Here is a 14,308-nt window from a genome sequence, read left to right as displayed (position 1 = left end):
ACACTCAGGATATTTGTCATTTAATTTTACTGGACACGGACAGTAAACTGAAATTGATATAAAATAAATACCAAGCCTCAAAAGAAACTGAATCATGGATTGAAAAACACTAATTGTTCTCAGCTGTGGTGATCCAGAACTGCAATGCATTTAGGGGAAAATACCAAGAACGTGCCAAGGTTTATAAAGTTGCCATGTTGGGTATATGACTCATCACCGTAACTCAAGCAACATTTACCTTCAGTCCCTGCATTCGTATTACGCAGTTGGAACCATGCCTCTCGCTCACACACTAACATGTTTCTGACAGTCAGTATCAGGCACTGAGTAACCCACCTTGAGCCTCCAGAGCCTCCAGCGTCCCCAGCAGCACAGCTTCCCCCGCCCCGTCTAACAGCGGCCTGGCTTCCAGCACCAGTCTCTGGGCTCTTATCCTGCTGATCTCCTTGTAGATGATGTAGGCGACCAAGCCACAGCCTGCTGTAGCTGCGACAGCAAGCCCCACGAGCCCACTCCTCCCGAGCTGCGCGTTCATCTCTGCACGCTCCTCTAGTCGTTTAACAGTTTACGGTAATAACTTAGCTCTGCTTACATACGTCACCAACCATGTCTACCTGTAACTTATTTCAGGATACAAACGACATGCCTCAAGCCGCTGGACGTATATTATCTCAGTTCCGAAAAGATGCTTGACAGGGGGCACGCTCACTGCTAGCACGTTAGCCAAGTGTCAATAGCCTGTGACTGTAATAGCCTCCACTGGCTAATAACACAATAATAAGCTTGACGCAAATGTTACAATTCTCCTTTAGACCTGTCCTAGTAATAATTCAAGACGAAACGTTCAAAAGTTTAAAAATAATAAACAAAACGGTTTGTTTACATCTTATGAAGGTATTTAGTCGACTAGCAGCTACGATGCTATGAAATGTCAAACGTAACTGCATCACATCAGCAGCAACGAGGCGAGCGCATGGGGACACAATTTCCTGTTCCAATTTCCAAAATAAAAGATGTTGTCGAGAGGGCTGCATTATTATGTATAATATTAGGTAGTATGTCAACATTATACAACTAAGTAGACACAGTGGGGAGTGTAACTCAGTACATTTACTCAAGTAAACATTTTGGAGGAAATGTTTTAGTAACGAGCTACTTTGCAGGTATGGATTAATAATACAGAATATAAATCAACGTATTAATCATTATGTATTAGGTTAAACTACTAGGAAGTATATCAATAATTTAAATAATCTACCACTTTACAAAGTGCAACATTGACATTAATACTATATTATAATAATAATAATAATAATAATAATAATAATAATAATAATAATAATAATAATAATAATAATAATATATAATATACTATAAGCCTAGGCTCCCTCATCGGACTCATCTCTGGTGGGGGCGAGTCTGCCTAGGTGGGAGATGTACCATCTGGTAACCTGGTGCAGGAACAACCACCTGGAGCTCAATGCTCTCAAGACAATGGAGATGGTTGTGGACTTCAGGAAGTATGCAATCTCACCACAGCCTGCACGCCTCCGGCCTGCCCCCAGGACCCTGAGGTGGGCAGGGAAGATAGTGGGCAACCCCTCCCACCCTGGACACAAACTGTTCTCCTCTCTGGCAGGAGGCTGTGCTCCACCAGGACCAAAACCTCTCACCACCCGAACAGTTTCTTCCTCTACCGGCCTTATCAACAAGGCTCGGCCCCCCGACTGACACTGACTTTCAACCACCCCAGAAAAACATTATGCATTACATTAATGCACATCATGTTCTTTTTTTAAATTATAAATCCTGAACAACATGTTGCACTACCTCTTTTAAATCAGCACAGCTCTCCACTTTAAATACAGTATACCGTATTCGTCATATTTAAATGTTGTTATTTTTTTTATAATAGTCTTAAAATAGTTTTTCTAAATAGCTGTCAAAATGGTCCTATTTTAATTTAATTTTGTTTTGCTGCATTTTCTTCTGTGTCTTTGTATCCACTACATATACCAAAGCAAATTCCTCATGTGTGTAAACCGACTTGGTAAATCTGATTCTGATTAAACCATGAATAATTATAATCCAAAAATGCAATGTTTTTAAATCTGATATGGGCCATACTGGAAAATGAGTACTTTTTGTACTTTACGGATATTTTGATGCAAAAACATTTTTACTTTTTTTCCCAAGTACATATTTGAATGCAGGACTTTTACTTGTAACAGAGTATTTTTCTTTTACTTAAGTAAAATATCTGAGTACTCCTTCCACCTCTTCCACCAGACTTATTTGTTGAATAGGATAAATGATAAGATACAAAGCAAAAATATGACTTTTAAAAAATGATTTTTATGTCCAAATGTGATCATAGTAGCCTACATAAGATAAGATAAAATATCCTTTATTGATCCCAAATTTGGAAATGTTTTTGCAGCAGCATGTGAAACAAAGTAAAATTAGAAATACAAAATATTAGAATATGCAATTAAACAATTATACAATATAAACATCTCATAATAGAAGATCTGACCAAATCTGACAAATAGAACACTATTGAAGGGCATATTAAATTAGATATCAATGTTACATGCAGGGGCGCAACTGATTGGGGCCCCGGACCAGAAAGGGCCCCTAAAGAAGGTAGATTAAATTGGCCCACAGCAACGACAACATAAAACCCCCTTTCATTTCTTGCTTGTCCAGCTGCTGCTGGTGGAGGGGGTGGGTGGGGTTATCCATGATGGATAACAGTTTGTTCAGAATCCTCCTCTCCACCACGGCATCAAAAGTGTCAATTTTAATGCCGATGACAGAGCCAGCATTTCTACTTGCCCTTGATTTGAAGCTGAAATGTTATTGTCACGTTTCAGCCTGTGGTCTTCATGGGTCTACCTTAAAGGTGAGGTGTGACGCAAGACAAGACATTGTTCCTTTATATTCAAGAAGGTGAAGAAACCTGTAAAACATGCTCGGAGGACAGCATCCTCATGATGCCAGGGAGTGGCAGGGAGCTCAGCCATTTTGCTTCCATGAACCTGACCCAAGTGTGCACGCTAAACAATAAATGAAACCATTGTTTTTTGTATGCCACCACTGAACCATGCCAAGAATGTTTCCAAGTGAAAGAACAATGTCATTCATGAAGAGGTGAAATCAGCATGACCCCTGCAGGGAGGAAGTAGAGCAACATTGTTGATGTTACTCACACATACTCACAGAGAGTTCAGGCCTGGTCTTGGAAACTCTCCCAATGTATCCTAACTAATGAACAAAAACAGCTTTGGTTATTTCTTTTTGCACCTGCCTTAGAATGTTCTGTGGTGTAATGTAGCACTTAATGTTGATGCTGGTTAGGAACTATTACATTAGGACAAAGCTAATTGAATAATTACCAAAGCAAAACAAAGGATCTGTGTTTGAACGATTCATGAGGTACAGTATGCAGTCGGACCTGTTCAGTGCAACAGAAACGGTTTCCTAAGCAGGAAATGCTTGCAGGCACAACTGACCTGACTAACTGGCACTACAGGGTCACCACATCACAAATGTGAACTTTTTCTTTATTTCGTCATTTATTCAAGTATAGTTTGCAGTATTAATTTAACCCTTAGATGCATAAGTGGGTCTTTTTGGACCCGGTGAGGTGGTTTTCTTGAAGTATCTTTGTAATTAAAAATTGTTATCATTTCATATTCCAGCTATTCCTCAAAAAACATGTTTTGGATATCATGCCATTCAAATTTGTAATTTACATTTTAAGAAATTGTAGTTTTTGTATTACTACCCTAAGCTTCCATAGGTGGGTCAAAAATGACCCGCATGCATTTCTATGGAATCCTATGGGAAAACGTATTTTTTTTAAATGTAAAACAAATGTCTAAAATTGTAAATAGTGAAAAATTAAATAGAAAATATTTCTAGTGTGAACCAAAATATGTGATTTTTCTTAACCAAAAGGACAAAAATGGCATAAAAACACATATTATTCTAATACGGGTCCTTTTTGACCCACTTATGGAAGAGTGTAGGGTCCAGTCACTCGTGCATCTAAGGGTTAAACAGTTGTGTATATGTTTACGAAATAAACACATTTTCTGAACACAAATGATGGTTTAAATGTATAAGCCTTTTTCTGAGATTTAATATAGCACTCCCAGATTTGGGTACTTGTGATAGAGATTGGAATTTGTAGTTTTTAAATCGAAGGGTGGGAGATCCTGACTCTTATTAGTTCCTATGGGTCATTTGAGACCTTTTCCACAATGCAACTCAATACCATCTTGTTCTCCTGAATGATAAGATAAGATCAGACAAGATAAGATGAGACAAGATAACATAAGATAATATAACGAAATATAATATAAAATAAGATGGACGTTATTGTTGCAGCGGTACATTTGCTTAGACATCAGTGTGTGCAGTAATAAATCACAGCAAAACAGTTAAAAAAGACAACAAATAGCCCAAATGTATTTATCAATTGCACATAGCTATCAAACTTCATCAGAAGAAGTGCACACAGTGCATGAAACAACATTGATCAATGCCAATTTCAATGCCAAGCCAAATTCTTTCAGCCCCACACCTACTGTTTACAAGCAAATCCTCTTGCACAGAAGAAGCAATTCAACACAGCCTAAAGTTGATTAGGCTTTCTTGTGACACCTTCCTGACCACCAGTCTTTTTTGACAGAGAACAGTTTAAAAGTATGAAGCTTTAGACATCAGCCAACTTTACAGCATGTATGGACAGAATAACTAAAGCCTCTGTTGATTTTGTAATATATATGTATATGTATAATGTACTATAGTAAACAGGAAACAGGGTGGATGAAAGTGTATCAATCTTGAAATCTAGATTTGTTGTTATTTGTTCATTTTATGTTCTAACCAAAATTATTAGGTTTTTGGGAAACTATAGCCAAACTTGGATGTGTATTTTGTAAATTGTGTAACTTATCTTTAAGTTTATGCATACTTATTAATTGTTTATATATAATTTAGAATCAGTAATATTTTTGTTTATCAATTTGACACTGCTTTAGTTTTTATAGTACAAAACTGCTCATGTTTCATATCATTATAATTATTTTGTATTATTGTTTTATACATTTGAAATAAATCAAATCAAATATTAAGCTTTGGCTCTTTACTTGCTGTAACAATGTCAATGTCCCGTATGTGTGACGAATGAAGACCTAAGACTGATTGTAAACACAAAGTCCTAATTTGAGGAGCACAAATATTATAATATGATATTGTATTATAAATAATTATTATAATTATATGTCTTATGCTCACAAATTGAGTTAATAAAGTTTGCAAAAGTTATTATCAAAGACTTTATCTTTGAGATTTGGAGAGGGGATATTTTTTGGGGGACAGGGAGGAGCCTGCCCGGTTAAACCTTAACCCATAGTAATATAAAGGTTGAACCAGGTTAGACAAAGGTTAAACCTGGTTAGACTAGGCCCAGGTCGCTGTGAGCACTTTGTGCCCGTCCTCCTCCTCTGTGTATCTCCGCCCTCTTTAGTTTATAAAAGAGCCGAGCAGCATCAGTCGGTTAGCTCAGCCCATGGTTTAGCCAGACGCTGCAGCCGGAGAGAGGCAACATGGCGGAGAGAGGCAGCGAGAAGCCGCGGTCCGAACGTTCTCCAGCCCCGCAGTAGAACTGTTCGGTGTTGGCCAGGTTTTACCGCTTTAAGGCGAAGGGAGACAACTTCAATAGACAAACGGCTGTGGAAAATAGTCGCGAGGGAGCTATCTGAGATGAGCCGACACGCGACAGGTAGGAGAGAAAAGTGTGCACGCGACAAAGCTTCTCATCCACAGTCACTCTGAGGATAACAAGCTTATGTATTTCACTTCAAAAGTTCTAGTTCATGCCGCACCACTTTACAGAGTGCTGTTCATCAGCCAGGTTTTCTTTCCAAAGGCTGTGAGGAATTTGCTGGACCTGTTCCTCCAGTGGTCATATTTCAACGATTGTTGGAAATTCTTGCCGGGTGTGTTTTCAATAAAAATAATAATTTCCCACAAACTTTCAGGCGTCCAGGGGTCGGTGCAGGAGTGCCCCCCCTCCCCGCCGCTGCCTGCGGATCATGTGCTCCACTCTGCAGTCGTGTTGTTCCCTGGTAGCTATCACTCCTCCATACTCCTTATTTCTATTACCAGAGGTGGGAAGTAACTAAGTACATTTACTCAAGCACTGTACTTGAGTACAGTTGTTGATACTTATACTTTATATATATATACTTATACTTTTATGAGTATTTCAATTGTGTACTACTACTATGTACTTCTACTCCACTACAGTTCAGAGGTAAATGGTATATTTTTCCTCCACTACATGTATTTAATACCTTTTAGTTACTTCACAGATGTGGATTATAATCAAGACTTTAGTTCCATCATTCTAACTAGCTGCACCTTTACCAGCTTTGAGAACACTTTAATGATTATAAAGCATATCATGTATATTATTCTGAAACGGACCAATCTGCATTGTGAGTACTTTCACTTTTGGTACTTTCACTATATGTTGAGGCTAATACTGTTTTACTTTAGTAACATTTTGATGCAGGACTTTTACTTGTAACAGAGTAGTCCTACACGCTGGTACTTCTACTTTTACTTTATTTATTTTATTATTTACTTTACTTTATTTTCAAGATCTGAATACTTCTCCCACCTCTGTCTGTTACTGTAATGTGGTCGTGCTGCATTCAGTGGCAAGTTTATCCAGGAATAGGAAATGCTTATTAAGAATTATAGAGCTTATCTCAGCCCTTTTTTATTAATTGTTTAAAAATTATGACATTACTGCACGACACATTGAAATGTTGGCAGTAATCCCTGAAATGTTTTGATCATAATAGAAAGATATATTGTATTTAATAAGGTAATGGACAGAGCATGTGCTTGAATAAAAAATGTTGGAATGTTTTAATCATCCTTTTTTTTCAGCTAAACATTTTAAAGATGTTTTTTGCATCCATCCGTACAGGTGCTTTTGATCAACATGGCTGCCCTTTGATCGTGTTCCCAGTAGAGGAACAAGCCAAACTCTCCTCAGAACTCAGCAAAGCAGAAGTGGTGGACTTCATAAATCACTTTCTGGGTCTGCACAAGTAAGAGCAGTCAGGCAGGCTTATTGTGATGACTTGAATGAGAGGGAGGTGTACTAATGGGTGGATGGTTCTCTCTCAACAGTAGGAAGCAGGAGAAGGAGGGCTTGGTGTCAGTGGTGGCTGATCTGAGGCATGCATCCCTCCAAACCTCCAGGTTCATCGCTGAGACTCTGCTCCTGCTCGAGGTAAGCTCCTGGCAGAGTGGGAAGCTGCTGTGGAGGATGGCCTGCAGCAGGTTCCAATGGTTGTGCATATGATGGATATGTGGTTTCAGAACAAAACACCTCTAGATGTATGGGAAGGATTACCGATGCAAGCATGACCATTGGAAAAACTGGATAACATCCATTATGGTACGATTCAATAATACTTTATTGTCAGATCAGGTCTGATATTTTTCTTGCATCACAGCAGCTCCATTTGCAACATCGAACAAGGACAAAATATTAAGACGCAATACAAGGAAAACAAACATAAAACATACTATCACAATCACTGAAGAGAAAACATGCTCAAGACGTCTAAAGTACAACAGACCTGGGATTTAGCTCTGTATTTCATTTGAGGGTTAAAAGGTGCGCAAAGTAGTGCTTTGATCTAACTTGACAATTCTGAAGTACTTTACTTGAGTATTTCAATGATTTGATACTTTGTACTTTTACACCACTACAGTTCAGAGGTAAATGATGTACTTTTACTCCACTGCATGTATTTAATCCCTTTAGTTACTTTACAGATGTGGATGAATGATGTGAAATATAATCAAGTCTTAAATCAGACTTTAGTTCCACCTGGAGTAAATTCACAAGCTCCCCTGCAGTATACAAAGTCATTCAAACTAGCTGCACCTTTACCAGCTTTGAGAACACTTTCATGATCAATCATTATAAAACATATCATATATATTATTCTGAAATGGACCAATCTGCACCATGACTACTTTTGGTACTTTAAGTATATTTTGATAATACAGGTCTACTTTTACTTGAGTAACATTTTGAATGCAGGACTTCTACTTGTAACAGTATTCTTACACTCTGCTACTTGCACTTTTACTTAAGTACAAGATCCTAGTACTTTGCATGTTCAGCATTGTAAACCCCTAACATAACACACTGAATGATGAACAGTAACCCAGGGTTCTGTCCCCCATTAGTGTTTAATGTGCCTGTCAAATATTTGTCCTTGAAGCTGCTCCGTGACCTTGCATACACCATTGCTGAATTCATTAACCGACCACAATAGCTCACTTACTGCTGGATTCAGCCCAACTGTTGATTTGTCATTGCCTGTGGTCAGAGAATAGTCCAACTGTAGCTGAAAACTGAATTAGGGCTGCGCAGAATGTCTCGTCCTGAAGTGAGCATTCTTCCCTGCTGCAGGACAGATAAGACTGGTATTTCATCTAACCTTGCATGTTGAAAGTGAAGTATTGTACCGCTTTGACACATGCATTAACAGAGCTTTTGTGAAACCACAGCTCGGTGTTTCTGTCTGAATTATGCATGAAAGACTTGGAGTGTGTCCTTTGCACACGGCACAGTGACGCCCTCACCTTGTGACTGCACAGCTCTCTCCTGGAGCAGAAACGTATGCAACTTTTGTTATATTGACTCAAAGATCTGAAGTCTGAGCTGATCTTCAAAGTACCAAGTGCGTCATATCTGTGCTCATGGTGGAACCCTGTGAGTGTGGGAGAGAAAAAAAGTGTGTTTGTGTGTCACATGCATAGCTGGTCACATGCTTTGGGTTTTTTAATAGAAAAGCCAGAGTGAAATTGCAGTAAATTAGCACAATTCTGTAGAGATGCTGCATTTTGACTCTCAGATCCACACTTCTCACATATTTCTCTGTTGTTGCATATTGACATGTTTTAGTAAGAAAACTCAATGATCATGCAGTGTTTTGGTGTTTCATCCCATCTAGATATATCGTTGTTGCTTTCCACGACTAATAGATTTGTCTTAAAGACGCGTGAAATGTTTATCAATAATTGCTCAAATACTCACTGAAACACAGCCCTTTGGACCCTCATTTACACTTTACTAAATATCAGTAGGTATTGGTAATTTGATTTACTGCACATATAATCCTTAAGAGTACCTGGGGATACACACGATGCACAGTGGGCAGTAGATGTGGGCTCAAAAGGATCCAACAGCAGAATTTAGCCCCGACAGGTTGACCTGGGCCTGTCTGTTGTGGCCATGGTTGGAACCGCAGTTCAAATGGCACCAACTGGCCAATTAACACTCTTCTCTTTTCCAAATGAAATGATTACAAAAGAAAGTGTTCTGAGTTGAATATTTTTTCTTCTCAAGCTGCACAAGAGGACCGTCCACAGTGTGTACATAATTCAGCCCAAAAAGAAGGATGTTGTGAAGCTGTTGCTGAAGCTCCTGGCTCCGTCAAAGTGCTACACTGCCTCATTCAAGGTGAAGGACACCACACACGCTGTCCCCCTGGATCTGATTTAGATTTGATTCAGTAGGTAACGCTGTTCTCATCTTTTTGCAGAAAGTCCTTCTGAAAGAAATCTCAGAGCTCTCCAACTACATTGACCGAAGCCAGCTAACGCCATCGCTGGGCGGCTACTTCATGTACTGCCACCAGAGCTGGGTGGCCTTCATTAAGGTAACATTTGTTGTGTCATACCTCTGTTAATTGCTATAACCTTGAATGCCTCCAAGGGTACACTCATGCTGCAGGGCTAAGTGTCCAGCAGCTAAGACTAGTTTCTAAAGTCTGGGCTGTCTGAGGGTAATGCGTGTTTTCTTAAATCTGGCTTTGTGTACTCTAGTGAGGGGCCCAGCCCTTCGTATGTTTTTCTGTATGTGGCTCTCATTGAAAAATGTTTGGACGCCCCTGAGCTAAAAACTTGGAAGAGCTGTGTGATACTGATATGCGAGTGACTCAGAACAAACCTCCTGAATCTGTCTGATGATCAGGAAGAGGGTTGAACACAGTGTAACATTGTTCTGCTGTGTACTCACAAACACATCCTCACTAACACTCATACACTGTGTTAATGTGACTTACAATACTACAGCCAAATATTTATTCCACCTATTTGTGTTTGAAGTATTGCTCCTCTGTGATGAAGAGTAGTCTCCTTTCACATGTGAGGATTCATTCATGAGTCTTCCCCATCTATTGTTCGTTACCGTGGTGAAGCTTGTGCAAATGCCTCGTGTGATCAGCTGACCCTATTAGCAAGTGAAAGGAGCCCCCCCTCTTCCTATTACATTATACATTCATTCATGTTCATCTGGGGCATTGGGCCATGGTGACAGCATGCATTCACAATGGCAGCTCTCTGCCTATAGGAGACCTATTCAGGAGGATAACCTGCTTTATCTGCGCTAGGCCTACATTTGGGTTCAGGATGTTGAGTGATTGCAAAAACTTATGCTGTGCGAAAATCATTCAAGTCGGGGGCTGTTGGTGCACAAAGAGTGTAACTAACAATATCACAACAAATAAGAACATTTCCCAAACGTATCAAAGACGTGAAAGCCAGTAAATAGAGATATCATTAGAAAGTAAAAATCACACAATATTATTAAAGCGAGCAAAATACAGTTTTATTCCCACTTGCCCCTGATGGCTGCCATTAAACCTAATCAAATAAATAAATGATTTCAAATGGTACGTGGACCAAATAACATGTTTTGAAGCGCTTTTACATATACAGCATTCACACACATTCACTGGCAGCGGCTGCCATACAAGGTGCACCCACTAAGCCGGGGGTCACCAGCCTTTCTTAGGATGAGAGCTACTTTCACAAAATAAAACAAGTCGTGAGTTACTTTTACTACTCTTTTTTTTTGTTTTTTGCAGTGTACATATTTAGCACATGGAACCACAGCCGTTCACAATAGTCTTAAAGAGGTGGAAGAAGTACTCTGATCTTGTACTTCTTGTATAGAATGACTACTAAAAGTACCGTAATTTTCGGACTATAAGCCGTGCCTTTTTTCCCATTTTTCGACGCTGCGGCTTATATAACGGTGCGGCTAATCTATGGATTTTTACAGCTAACGGCCACTAGGGGACCTCCTAAATCTATGGATTTTACAGGTTACAGTCCACCACCTTTAACTCTATGGGCTTTATGGCCGGTCCGCGCCCCCCACCTTTAAGGGGCGGGCTCCAGCAGGAAAAGCTGGAGGCCGGAAAAGAGTGAGACAGGTAGCGCGCAAAAGTAAAAGTGGAACCGAGAGTGGTACGAGAGACAGAACGAGAGCAAGACAGTTTGTCCCCGTACCACTGGTTGAAAACCACTGCTGTAGATCACTGCCGGTACGTGTGCTGGGAGCGCACCGTTTAAGTTTGAAAGTTGAAAAGTTTGTGTGTCTGAAACGCTATGTGATACAGTACAGTTTACACAGCACAGTACATGTTCTGTAGCTACTATTGCACTAAATGGTAACACTTGAATACGTTATGCAAATATGCAACTCGTTTGTTGAAATGTTAATAAATGGGAGCTTCCTCAAACAGCCATCTCTTTCCCGACAATCCCCTCTGTGCACAAACCCTTATGGTAATTAAACATTAAAACACCTGCGGCTTACAGTCCAGTGCGGCTTATATATGTACACATCATTCAATTTAGCTGCTGCGGTTTATATTCAGGTGCGCCTTATAGTCCGAAAATTAGTAGTCATCATGCAGATTGGCCCATTTCAGAATAATATATGATATGTTTTATAATGATTGATCATTAAAGTGTTCTCAAAGCTGGTAAAGGTGCAGCTAGTTTGAATGACTTTGTATACTGCAGGGTAGCTTGTGAATTTACTCCAGGTGGAACTAAAGTCTGATGTACTTAGTTACTTTACACCACTGTTTATAACAGATATGACACTGACTGGCCCTGTGCCTCCTGCAGGAGGTGGATGAGTTTGTTCAGGACTTCCTGTCGGTGGTCCAGCGGCTGCCCTCGTGTATCTCCACCCTGCAGGCTCTGTCCAGGCTGCCGCTGCCCTCCTCCTCCAGAGAGCTGCAGCACTTCTGCTGCACCAACGAAGCCACGTTCCTGCAGCTAAGGAGGTCAGACTCTCCACTGATCTCCTACTCCACCTAAAGCCCAGTGCTGGTTCAGGAGATCTGAGTGCATTTTATTGACTGCAGAATAAAAAAAATCAGGTGAATGTAAGATTAGCTGATGTGAATCATTTCATTATCGATCAGGATATTGTCATTATTTACTCTACTTCTCTGTAAAGGAAAACTGTAAAGTGACTTGTTAAACCTCAAGTGTTACCCTATTGGTACCTTGAATGTCAACCGCAGAACAGCATTTAATTTACAAAAGCAGCCTATTCCATCGAAATGAGACTACAATGCAGGAAGTTAAATCTGTAGGCAAGTGTAACACATTTCCACAAAGAACCAAGAAACCCAACACTTTAGTGTTCCCCGCAGGGAGCTGGGTCTGGATGAGCTGCTGAGGCACTGTGAGGGTATCGTGGAGAAGCTGCGGCACCCTGAGAAGGAGCCCTGCTACCAGGCCATGGCCGGCACCGCCCTCTTCAGCCACACCACCTTCGACATGCTGCGGAACCACAGCAGGTACTGCAGCTCCCACAGGGCTCAGTTACAGAGAGATGCCTTTATCTTAATCATCTGTGAAAACACTTCACACACATTCCCTAACATGTTGCAATAGCCCTGTCGCAGAGCAGCTGGAGCACCTCGTCCAGATAGGCTCCACTAGTAAGGTGTTTGTAAGCTGCAAAAAATGTTGCTCTTCTTTCTTTTTACTAAATGTTTATTGATTTAGCTTTTTACAATCTCAGTAATGACATAGCTGATACACGACAAATACATAATTACAAAGCAAAACCAACAAACAAAAGACAAAACGATTTAACAAAACGAATCAATAGGAAAACGGTTCCGTTTCCTAGGAGATGACAAGACAATCTCTTTTATGATTGTCAGTTATGATTTTCAGGCAGTTCCTTTAACAATAATAGCCAATAAATCAGGCCCAAGGAAATGTAAGTAATGTGATCCCATGTTTTTTAGATGTAAAAGACTTGTAAGATATCCCAGGGGAACCAACTCAAATATAATTTTTGCCAGCCTTTGAGAGATGGGACCTCATCTTTAGTGCACTGTTAGCAGTAGTTGGTATTTTGATTGGTAAACCTAACATCAAAGACAGTAATTTCATCTCATACTTCAGACAGATATTTCTGCAGCTTGACCAGAAGCATTGGTTCAGGGTTTCTACTTCAGGGGCCGTATTCACAAAGCATTTTATCTTACCACTAGGAGTGCTCCTAACTCGCGCTAAAACATTTTACGTAAGAGTTTTTTCTTAAAAGTTATTCACAAAGCCGCTGAGACTTACTCATACTAAGGATAAATCACTAAGAGTGAACTAAGAGTGACGCGCCGTTGCTATGGATTAAGTCGATTCTCGTGCATGAGTTTAGAAGCGGTCAGTACGGTGATTGGTTGTTCAGAGCAGGTGGTCTCGCTGAAACTCATCCGCAACATCCCACAAACGAGCCCACTAAATCACAGAAAAACAAGGAAATAGCCTAGGCTAGAAATGTATTCCTATCAAATAGTTATGGACAGTGTAGTTAGCAGAATACACGCATGATGACAAGTTTGTGCAGACCACGATAATGACGTTGTATATGCAATTTAAAGAGAGAGAGCAAACAATAAAAATACGTAAATTGCATTAAATCAAGGAGGCAATTAAAAGCACCCTGCAAACTATTATCCAATGAGCATATTTCCAGCACTTAAACACTTTCAATAACAGCCCATACCGCCGTTCAAGTCCCCTTATCATGATGAATGAAAACAATCTGCGTGTTGATGGAATGTACTTTCTTTCTATTGACGAACACGTCCTCATCTTTTGATGGCGCAATTATTTTTATGTGCGTCCCGTCAATAGCACCGGGCATACCTGCAATTGCCATGAAGTTGGCTTTGATCCTGTGTAGTTGTTGATTGTCCAAAGGAAACCGGATAAACTGTTGGATGATATGTGGTCTAGAGAGCGCGCTGATGGTTTGGTTTATGGCACGGCTGACTGATGGTTGCGATATTCCTAAATCGTCAGCATTGCAAAGTTGCATTTTCCCTGTTGCTAAATATCGTAGTGTTGCCAAACATTTTATTTCCGGACTAATCGG

At 40.1% G+C, this 14,308-nt stretch overlaps 2 protein-coding genes across 2 annotated transcripts in view; one reads left to right on the top strand and one right to left on the bottom strand.

Annotated features, from left to right (window-relative positions):
* rmdn3 (regulator of microtubule dynamics 3) overlaps positions 1–967 on the bottom strand; it is a 31,752-nt gene extending 30,785 nt beyond the window's left edge. Inside the window, exon 1 of the mRNA XM_079643067.1 lies at positions 337–967. Within this exon, the coding sequence (XP_079499193.1) occupies positions 337–535 (199 nt within the window). The 5' untranslated portion in view covers positions 536–967. The remainder of the gene's footprint in view (positions 1–336) is intronic.
* A 4,445-nt stretch (positions 968–5,412) lies between these two features.
* The window catches only part of LOC307016375 (uncharacterized protein), a 31,319-nt gene continuing 22,423 nt past the window's right edge, over positions 5,413–14,308 (top strand). Inside the window, exons 1-8 of the mRNA XM_079645463.1 lie at positions 5,413–5,794; positions 6,054–6,140; positions 7,013–7,136; positions 7,219–7,321; positions 9,458–9,571; positions 9,654–9,770; positions 12,034–12,194; positions 12,570–12,716. Coding sequence (XP_079501589.1) covers positions 5,776–5,794; positions 6,054–6,140; positions 7,013–7,136; positions 7,219–7,321; positions 9,458–9,571; positions 9,654–9,770; positions 12,034–12,194; positions 12,570–12,716 — 872 coding nt within the window. The 5' untranslated portion in view covers positions 5,413–5,775. The remainder of the gene's footprint in view (positions 5,795–6,053; positions 6,141–7,012; positions 7,137–7,218; positions 7,322–9,457; positions 9,572–9,653; positions 9,771–12,033; positions 12,195–12,569; positions 12,717–14,308) is intronic.

Source organism: Notothenia rossii (assembly GCF_949606895.1).
Source record: "Notothenia rossii genome assembly, chromosome: 8".
NCBI lineage: Eukaryota > Metazoa > Chordata > Actinopteri > Perciformes > Nototheniidae > Notothenia > Notothenia rossii.
This window is presented reverse-complemented; position numbering and strand designations above follow the sequence as displayed.